The sequence below is a fragment of the Bombus terrestris genome, chromosome 3 (genome assembly GCF_910591885.1).
Source record: "Bombus terrestris chromosome 3, iyBomTerr1.2, whole genome shotgun sequence".
NCBI classification, from domain to species: domain Eukaryota; kingdom Metazoa; phylum Arthropoda; class Insecta; order Hymenoptera; family Apidae; genus Bombus; species Bombus terrestris.
The window spans coordinates 5709442-5720467 of record NC_063271.1 but is presented as its reverse complement, the minus strand read 5'-3'; the positions used below and the strand labels follow the sequence as shown (position 1 = coordinate 5720467).

The following is an 11026-nucleotide window of genomic DNA, read 5'->3' as shown; positions in this document are numbered from 1 at the left end:
TAGGCTCGCGCGCCTACCGTGAGGGTGGCTGCTCGGCACGCAGCCTGCAGCTCGCCTTTCTCGTGTTTCTCTCCTGTTCCATTACTATCATTTTTTTTTCTTTTTTTTTTATCGATACAAGCCGTCCTTTATACTAACAACGTATTTTCCAATGGATAAACTTTCTGTTAAACCGTCAACTAAACATATCGTAACAAGTGCGTGTGTGCATCGAAGTGTGTTTAGAAAAATTAATTAATACATATCAACGATAGTCGACGAAACAAAGTTCACTGTGTAGTGCAAATTAGCATCGACGCTGCTCTGATCAGGTGAGACATTAATCAGATACAAATTTTAATAATGTTTTCACTGAAATTAGTAGACATCTACTTTCTTATCTTTGTTAGTTGCCTTTGAACAAAGTTTTTTTTGTGCATATTACGACTATTGACGCACCTTAACGATTTTGAAGTTATTTTATATATATGTACAAAGATTAAGTAATAATTGCTTATAAAAATATGTAATTAAGTTAAATATTTACGCTTATATCCGTATTATATCTCGTCTCGTATTTTCCTATTTTTCTATTTGATGTTTAAATTCAATTTTAATTCTTGATATTAATCTATCAATAATTCAGTTTGATTTCGATAGATATACTAATTTTTAATTGGTATTCTCATCGCGCTCTCTTGAGTCAAAAGTCATTTATTTTACTCTCGAACTTAAGGTTGATTTAAATAGTTGGTACTATAAAAATACTGTTACGCTCTGATTAGCATGCAATATCGATTAATGTTAACGGTCACAGTATGAAATCTACTATCAGAATAGAAGCGTACATTTTTCTGATGTCGCGAGATGCGTAGTTTTGAATTATTTTTACTTCGATATCGCATATTGTATATTAATTCAGGATATTTCATTTATCTTTATCATTGTATTTTATTATCTATCTTATGATTTATTATCCTCGAAAGAATATATCTCGAACGAAAGCAAATATTTTTGCAAATAAATGCAATCATATATAACGATAATCGGTCAAGCGCGGAAAAGATATTTTATAGGCTTGAATTTTACAAACCTGAAGAAGTATTTAGTATTTAGTCACGAAGTGCAACGCGATACTTATTCCGTGCTGGATTAACTGTTTCAAAGTTTGAAAGAAACGCTGCTGGTTTGGCAATGTATTCTTTTCCTCTACTATTGAAAATGAATGTATGGTATTCGGTGATCACGATCGTTTCATCGTTTTATTCAACAGCTTTGTCGTTATTGAATCTGCAGGCGATCGATCTCGCCAAATTTGGCGAATTCTCAACACGGTGTACAGCCTTTTTTCATGTCAATGACGTTTTCGTGAGGTAATTGCATTTGCATGTACGCACTTATATAAATACAACACTGGCAGAAGATATTTCGTGTTCTCTCTCTTCTTCGCTCGTTAAATTCTCGTTTCGTAATCTCTTATTCGGCCAATTGTAATAATTATGCAAAATTCAAGGTGTACCGACCTCTTTATCTTTTAAAGCTTATGACTCGCGTAAGATGTTTGCATAGAAATTTCTGTTCTTTCTCATAGCGAAGCTTCCAGCGTAAAATACGTTCCGACTTCTGGGTTATGTTTGGTTTAGGCGGAGCTAACGTTTGATCCGTAAGCAGTACGTAAACAGACTACAAAATAATCATACAAGCTTATCGCTTATCAGGTACACAGAAGCGTAGATGCAGGTCACGTTTGTTTTTGCACGTTCACCGAACGTAAATACGTAGTCGACTTGGCCTTGCCTCTGCTGCTCTTATTTCGTGTTTAAAAGAAACGTGCTACGATGTATGGAACTACACGCAATTTTTTATCAACATTTAAAACAACGGATTAATCGTTTGGCCGATCGGAGCGTTCTTAATTACTGTTTTGTAAATTTTCATTCGTGTCGAATATCATTCGCCAAGCAGATTTCCTAATCCCGAATGACGCGGAACATTAAAAAATATTCATATTTTATCGTACTGCTTGCTCGTACAAATTTAAAATTCATTTACACTAATTCGAAATAACTTTGTCGTAGGACGATAGTTAGACCGCAACGGATGCTCATTATCAGACGAATAGACGCGACTCTTGCAAACGCTCGTCCTACTTTCTTAAATTACATATCTGTGCACCAGCCTTTCATATACGCTGTATTATCCTGATCATATTAGAGTCATACTAGAGTTTTAATTATCCGCAATAGTATCTCAGAGACAAGTTACAAGTTCTGTGTACATAGTCAAAGAAATCAAAGTAGCAGGCCCGATCGTGTCCAGTTGGAGAAGAACACGGCGCGCTCTTCCGGCTTGGTACTCGACGCGGACATTTAACGCATCAGCGTTAATTTGTTAGCCTGACTGTTAGTTAGGTTTGGTTAGCGTGCCTGCCGTGCGTATTTAACGCGCACGCATTAAACACATTCAGAGTGATGAATGTTCTAGCATTCGTTTCCCGTCTAATTGCCAGAGTAACATCTTCTGTGCCTTTGTTTTCTCCTTTTCCCCGAGCACTGTGCTTCGTCTCGTGTGTTTTTTTCACTTTTTGTCTTATCTGCTCGGCCAAGAATCTATTAGGCTAAAACTATCTTCCTTTCGTTAGCTTCTATCCTTTCTTGGATAATGAAATGTCACTTTACTACTGCGTTTTATCTTTGGCGCACCTTTCTAACAGATTTGGAGAATTCTACAACTTATATATTTTGCGACGAAGGAAGTAGATCGAAGAATTTTACGAGTTCGTCGTATCGGAACGATACGTCGTATAATAATTTTACGATAGTTTTATTAGATTGTCTAAAGTTATTGTATCTAACTACAGTGCTGCAGCAGGCAAAACGTATCGTAAAAATGTCTCATTGTTTCGAAGAGAATTCACGTGTGTAATCATAAAATACGCCATGATACGGATAACGGTATTCGTGTTTTATGGGATTCGCGTTGTAGATGGCCAAAGGTTGTGATGATTTATCTGGTTTGGGATCTTCGCGATCCCGAACCCTACGCTCGTAATCATTGTTTCGGGCCATATTCTCGGCTATCTTTTCAATATCCGAAAAAAATTGCGATACTCGGACACTTAAACGGCATAATGGAGAGTGCACGGAAACTGTCGTGCAGACGATCCACGGTGCCGATAGCCAAAGAACACGGCCAATAACATCGTTAGACCGGTCAAGCTGGTAAAATGTCGTTGAATTACATTCGACATTTTTCAGATTCCAGTGCTCAACTTTTAATCCCGACGATTTTTCTTCTTCGTACAAACGTGTGACGTTTCCTTAAAGACTGCGTTAAACTTTGTTTCTGGCTCCGAATACAGCTTCCTAATAATGTTCCTTAAATCGGTCATCGATGTGTTTCCAAGACTACTGCTCGATCACGTTGATCGTCGAATTCATCACGATTGGCTGTAACAAATTTATCGTCGATAATCTGTCCTGCGAGTTCATGAGAAAAATGACTTAGATCGCTCACGTTATCCAACATTTCCGTGGCGCGCACCTTCATAAATCACCTTTCATCATTTCTTTCAACATGTTGCGTTCTATGTACACGCATTTAAGAGTCTGTATCAACGACAACGGCATACATAATGAGACGCATAAACAATGGGTAAATGCTTTTTCGTTCTCGCTCCCTCACTGTGGTCGGCGCTGCACAGTGGAGATACAAAGGCTGCTCGACCGACAACGGCACTTTATGGGGCTCATAAAGCGATAAAGACATCCGTACAAATGTACACGCTTCGGATGTCGTGTAACACACCATGCACTTCCGCGCTATCTCACCTGAGAAATGTTCTTGTAAGAAGTGTGTGTTTCGTGTTTTTAGCTTGGCCGGAGTAAATGGACTAGAAACGTAGGTGCGCGTAGGGAAAACGGTTTGGAGAAATGGAAGTATCTCGATGTGAGATTCTTAATTGTATCAAAGAGGTAACGATATCTTTCGTGCGGTCGTTTTCCTTTAACGAAGTTTTCCATAAGTATCGTAAGTAATTAAGTACCGCGCGTAATTAATATCGTAAAGGATAACAGGAATATTCCCGTGACAATCTCAAAGGAAAGAGCTTAGAGTTTCGAACGAAATGCAGTTTTTTTTACTATCGTATATGAAGCTATATAGGAAACTACAACGTTGAAAGAAGCATTGGACTATAAACAGAAGTGGTAGAGAACGAAATTTGAAGGCGAAATAACCGAAAGGAATTTTTCGAGTACAAAAGGTCAACGAGTTTGGCTTGCTTGACCCCGCTATTAAATCATACAAGAAAAGATTCCTTCGTTGGTGGTCTTCGTATCGTCCAGTTTTATTAATGGTGAGCTCGCCGAGAACAATCTTGCGGAGTTATCGCGATTATTTATACGTAGGTATTCGCTAAATTCGATGTTCATATTCGATAAAATACTACTGGACAGCGACGATAAATTAACCGCTCGATGCTTTTGTTGGAATACAACTCGTATATATTGTAAAATGTTAAAACGATGCTTATATAAATATTCAAACTGATACTTATCGTAACTAACGTACGGAAAGAAGTATAATTTTCAGTGTAGTTAAGTGTTCGTTAGTAACGTAGTTAAGATCAAAGCTTCTCGCTGGATGCAACGCATCGACCATGTTTTGCATTTCCGAATATCTCAACGGGGTGCAACAGAGTTCGTGGGATTACGGTACGGGACATTGCGTGTGTCGCGGCATAATCGTAGAGACTGCTGGGACTACAAAGGCTAGTCAAGATAGAGATAGAGCGTAATTTACTCACTCCGACGACGCTTAATCGTTTGCGTTACTACTTGTCGCGTACTTAAGATGGACGGTGTCATCTGAAATGTTACTTTACCGTGTCATATTTTTTTCTTTTTTCTCTATTTTATATTTCACGCAAGAAACATATTCCAACTTAATGTGAAAATTTAAATTAAAAGAGGAGAAGGAACGTTAATTTTCCAAGACGTTGGTAATTTTCTTTATACGCTTTATACGACCGGTTCGATTCATCGTGATTAATGCAATAAATTTTCGATGGTAACAAAATATTGGAATCTGTCGTTTCGGATCTCGATGACACGTAACAGATGAGATTACTCGGAATTTATTAGCAACCACCCTGCTGCTTCCAAATTGTGCCGGGTGTCAAATCGAATTTCCTCGGTTACATCCGGCTAGTGAATCACCATTTCCCAACATGAACACCGGAGTTTGTTTTCTTCTTTCCCCCTTGTTTTTATATCTCCGCGTCCAGATTTTTCTTTTCTATCCGCTAATCTCCAGGTTTAAATAAACGTACTCCTTGGAATAGTGAACTGCCCGTGTAAGATTTGTCGAAGAAAAGGTCGAAGAAAGACGAGGAGACGAAGGAGTTTGGAATAGGGCGTGTTGCAGGTCCGTAGGTAGATAAATGGCCCGCTCTGCTGAACTTCTCTGATAGAGATATTAATCTTTCTCAAGGAATCTTCTCCTCCGTTATATCGTCGCTCTCCGTCCTTCAGCGTTGACCAATATCCTTGTCCTCCTCTGCCATCTTCGGTAATATCGTTATCCGTCTTTCCAAATCTTTCGTCTCTCTTTCGGATGCTCCGCTTGCTCGTAAGCCATCTCTCTCTATTTTTCGCAAGTACAACGGTATGAAAAGTAGAATACCATATGTCCATGTCAGAGGGGAGGAACTCGAGACACGACAGGCGGATCGGGCAACCTTGTTCCTAAAAGTCAATCCTCAAAGACTTCCATCGTGCAAATAACTTTTGTTTACCGTGTTCTCGTACGTATTACGGTCCGATTTGTCTTACGCGTTAGATTTAAAACGTACGCGTGTTTTCTTCGAAAAAACGATAACTCAGCATTGGTAAAGTAGCGTTAATAAAAGATTTGTGGGAAGAAGATATCGCAATCTTGTGCCGTTAAGGAAACTTGAAAGTCGCTTATGTAATACTTTTCATTCATTGCTGTTCGTATATACAAGATGGTCGTATAAAACGATTGTATCTCTCCTTTTATGGTTCGTACAAAAGCTACAAAGCCGCGTGCAAATGTTTCTTTACCATTAACGCGTGATACCATCGTAGAACAAATTTTTGCATACGGATATCGGAAGAACGTTAGAACAACGAACTGTATAATACATTTTAATTGTCTGCGAAGTAAAGTTCCTAAGTATAATAAAAGGTGAGTGAGCAGCGGTTTTCTCCAATGTCCAGGATATGTATCCGGTGGGTGATTATAGCGGTGGGCATTGGTGTTGCGTTGTTCGTGACGCAACGGTGTCGTTAAAGGCAGGTGTGAGGAGGTCCATGGTTTCCACACATGGAAATAAATGCACTGCGTTAATACATACGTACGCACGAGTACACGGTAGTAGTGGGCAGAATGCGTGTGCGCATACGCGTGCGAAAACGCATAAATATACAAGAGAAACACGTTCACCTACACTATCGCGCGTCGGTGAACGACTAAGTGGGAACAATATAGTGTTCCATGGGGATGCATGGTGTGGCACAGAGCGTGGAATCGCCGAGGTGGGGACAGATCGATAGCAAAAGGGGCCTTCCAGACCTTATGGTGCCTCCTCCACCTCCTATTCCTCCTTCTCTTCCTGTTCGTTCTCTACCTTGTTCCGTTCTATGAAATTAACGTCCGTTTGTATCCTAGTTTTTCCAACTATCCAGATCATTCTACTTGATCATGTTCGATCGGTGTGTAATCAAATGCCACTGTCAAATTACGTTCGCGTATAAAATTCGCATACGCTCTCGCGAATGGTACTATTTCTAGTCTGTTTGGCAAAATTTGAAGAAAATGAAACTCGTTTTACCGTGATTCTAAATATTGTATCACTAGAATTTCCGACATTTACGTGTATTATATCTTTTAATGTCTAAATTTCATTTTTTGAGAACGTTTTGAAATTATTAAAGAGCAATTTTGTCAATTGTAGAGATCCTTACACGTTTCCAAACGAAGTTAACTCTATCGATGGTTAATAGGAATGATAATTGCACGAGCTTATAGTTTCAAGAAAATAACGGTGTGACCGTTGGTTCTACGGGAGGTTACATGAGAAACGATCTGGTATCCAATGGCGTGCCAAGGGAACGGGGTTCGGATATAGTGATTAAAGCGATACTTCCGCTGGTCGTTATCGAGCCGCGAAGATAGCATCGCGGTTCTCGATCACTGTCAGGACGCGAACCCCCCAACACCATACCAGAAATCCCCATACCGATGTACTACTGTTATGGGAATCTCCTTAAATTCCAAACTTGGCTTCTTTGCTTCACCGTTTGTTTGTCGGTGAACTTTCTAATTAATGGAAACACGCGTTATCTATTCGCGGTGTGTTTTACACGTTCTTAATCGATTTTTTATCGAGGGAAAGGAACAGGCAATTAGAAGGTTGAGTTTGATATATTTTGCCTTCTAGGAAAATTTATCATTGTAAAAAACGTAAATTAAACGTAAATTATTCGATTGTTGACCTTACCGTAACAATGCAAATATGCGTACGCCAGCGATTTAAAGCAGAGGCAAATGTACATGTTGCAATAAACTCGTACGATTTCATGGCGTACGAGCAATTAAACGTGCCGAGGCCTTGATCACCTCTGTTAATGAGAATTGCACTCGAGACTGGAATATTTTACTTTCTACTGTTTTATTCCACCGGTCAATTGAGCGTAACGATGTTTCGGTATATCGCTACCATAATAATTAAGTATTTCTTTTGCAGAGACTAATTGGTTTCACGTTATTTTAATCAATACGTATAATTGCACAGACCGTAATTAAGCAAAAGGGGTATTCATTCGTAATATCTTATAAAAATCATACTTTATCTTATAAAACGATTATATTTCTATTTATTTATAATCGTATTTATACTTTACTTACTGTAACTTCTCTATGTTGTTTATTGTTTGTCTAATACGTGTGTACTACGATCCACAAAACCATAAAATAGACGCCGTAACTAATCTCTCGACACGCTATTAGTCTATTTACGACGCTATAATATGTATCTGAAGTTGTACAACGGATCCAGGGGTGGTAAGACCGTGGAAACAACGAAGAGGAGGGGTGCAAACATACGAAGCACGTTCTCGTGCACAAGAAGCGGAAGCTGATAGAGAGAGAGAGAGAGAGAGAGAGATAGAATGTATTAAAATATGAGAGTACTTGGTCAGCGGCCGCGTGTACGCGCGTTCAACAGTTCGAACATCGGAGTTTATGGTGTGCAGTATCATGGGAGGCAGGGTAGGCGGGTGTCGAGCCTCATTAGACAGCACGAGACCCCGTGCATCGTGAGGGGTTGCCGCATGGGACTCGATGGAAGTGCGTACGACGAACCGGAAACTAACGACGTTACCCCCTCTATCCTATCGACCTTTCTTTTGCGCCTACGTTTTCGATTCTTGTATTCGATCGACAGATGTACATCATGGAAGAGAATCGTTTGTTTTAAGGGTTTACCCGTGAATCGACGCGCGGCCAAACACGATAAAAAGCGAATAATATAGCAGGTCTGGTCTTTGTCTCTTTCTATTGGGAATTTCAACGCAGACGAATGTTGTTATTTCTGTCTGTAATTTAAATACATCGCATTTAAATACATCGATGTTTGTAATTAAATAAAATCAAGATACGATTATAGGAAAAATCATTTAAGAAGCTTCTTGTATTATCGATTAACGCATTTCTTTATTAATATTTTTGTTACTTAAATATTCGACGTTCGAAATATAATTTGGTATCGAGGCTTAGCGTATATAATGTCGCACATAGCGACGGACAGTATCCATAGAGAGCTTATGCGTGCTTATGCGCTCGAATATAATGTAAGAGATTTAGGCGTAATATCGGAGGTTGTAAATAGGCGCGATAGCAAATTGGCGAGTTCATTTGTCGTGTATTAACGGTGTTTATACTCGCAGCCTGCGGGGACAACGCGATCGTCGTTAATCACGACAAATTCGCCGTGATTAATTATGCTTTTCGCTCGATTAGCTTTCCGTATCGCGAGAGTGCTCCCTCTGTCTCTTTCGGTTGTTGAATATTCGTTCGCTCCGATTTTTCTTCGTCTCTCTTTCTCTCTACGCGATACTCCTCTCCCTATCCTTCTTCCTTAACCCCTGTTTTCCCTCTCCCTCTTTTGTCAACGAATAATCGGCGAACGCCGCGTTTTGTCGTCCAATGATCAGACCCTCGACGCTCGCGTTTCACCTCTGTTTTATTCCGAGTTGAAAGAGCGCGCGATGTTATCCTTGAACAAGACTTGAAGTATCGTAAAAGGCGCGGCTCTCTTTGATGATCCACGAACGATCGCGGCAAACCCAATTGCTTTCATTATCGATCAGACTTTTGCAGGTTTAAGACCGTCGTTTGTTGGAGGCTCCTCTCTTTACAATTTACAATTTACGAGTTCTTCGGCAAGCTTGATCTCTTCGTCGTTATGCATCCTCATTGTTATGTCATGTTCTTTATCGCGTAACCAAATATTTATTTTTTTACATTTGATATTGTTTTTCAATCAATTACATTCGCGAATATAGCACGGACGAAGAAATCGTGTTTTCAATGGAAACAACGAATACACAAAAGATAGTTGGCTACTCGAGCGATATATTCGATGGTTTTTCGTTCTAGAAGAATATCAGGAAAACAAGGTGGTTCTCGAAAGAGACGAGAAACTTCGTCCCTTCGACCGGATGTGTCATTTGGTACCTGGGTCACGTAGCTCTTCGTATTGACAGGCCGACCAGCCAACCAGCCACCCTCTACCCTTCTCTCGTCTGCTCCGACTCTTGTTTCAGGCCTAGCTTTATCCAGATTCTGCGGAACAATTGCGTCCTCTTTTTGCTTTCACAGGATAACGCGGAGGATTATTGCTCGTTCTACTTACTCTTATCACTAGTCGAGATTTTTATATTGTTTAAAATCTATGTTAAGAAAGAATCAAATGCGTGTGTGTGAGTAAATTAGTGGACCACTTTATATTAGTTTAGTATGTAAGACATTTAAATATTTTGCTTAAATTTCCACTGCTTCTACTTGTTTTATTAAATTTGACTTTCGTTGCGCGTATCAAACTAGAGTAAGTAATGCTTAGTTCTGTTTGCTTACAGAGTATTTAGTGTAGCAGATATGGTACAGCGATGAGCCTGCAGGCACAGGCTCAAGCACAACGCTCTGCGAGGTACTCCCCTCAGGAGACCATCAAGGTAAGAAATTACGTTTATATCGACTTTTCTCTTAGCCATGTTCGCGATGGTAAAGTCAGAATGTCGAATATTACGGCAAAGATTCAATCGTGTCACTGTGACGTAAAATAGGGTGGATGAACAAGCTTGTCGAAAAAGTAGAAATATCAGTTTGATCATCGAGATTAAAGAACATGTTTACGATTATTCCAGCCAAATTGGAAACAATAGCTCCGGCGCAAATTACATTCGTTTTCCTCGATGAGTTTTAACGTAATTAACACGAACACTCTCTTCGGTGGTTGGTATCGTCACTACGTTGACTACAATTCACTCCTCTCCTCGTTCATCATTGGGGTTAATCCTGTACGTGTTCGAGTGTACGCGACCTTGTATTACTTCCTGCGTACTCTGAATTCTGGTTTGACGGAGCATCGGGGGGGAAAAGAGTTCGTAATTTCGTGGCTATAATTATTGGTGTGAAAATGGAATTCCACGCTATTGTACGCTGCTGAGGAATTCGCAGAAAAATTTATCGGACGCTCCAAAAATGTGGATCGTTTTGATTGATTTCAAACGACTTTCAAACATACCTCGAATAGTATTTATCGTTTAAAATAGCGCGTAGAAAATAATTATCGAATCCGCGATTCTTTCTTCTTTTCTCCTTTTTTCTTTTTTTTTTTTTTTGTAGCTGTCCATTACCGGATTCCATTAGAAATTATCCTTTAGTTTTGGAGGCGAAATATTTAGTCTCTGTTTGCTGCGCACACGGAAGGTGGAATTTAACGGAATTAAGTTTCTTCTTT

At 39.6% G+C, this 11026-nt stretch overlaps 1 protein-coding gene across 1 annotated transcript in view; it reads left to right on the top strand.

The window, feature by feature from the left end:
- The first annotated feature begins 40 nt into the window (after positions 1-40).
- Positions 41-11026, top strand: part of LOC100643922 (protein sickie) — a 190922-nt gene continuing 179936 nt past the window's right edge. Inside the window, exons 1-2 of the mRNA XM_048404215.1 lie at positions 41-311; positions 10143-10238. Of these exons, the coding sequence (XP_048260172.1) occupies positions 10173-10238 (66 nt within the window). The 5' untranslated portion in view covers positions 41-311; positions 10143-10172. The remainder of the gene's footprint in view (positions 312-10142; positions 10239-11026) is intronic.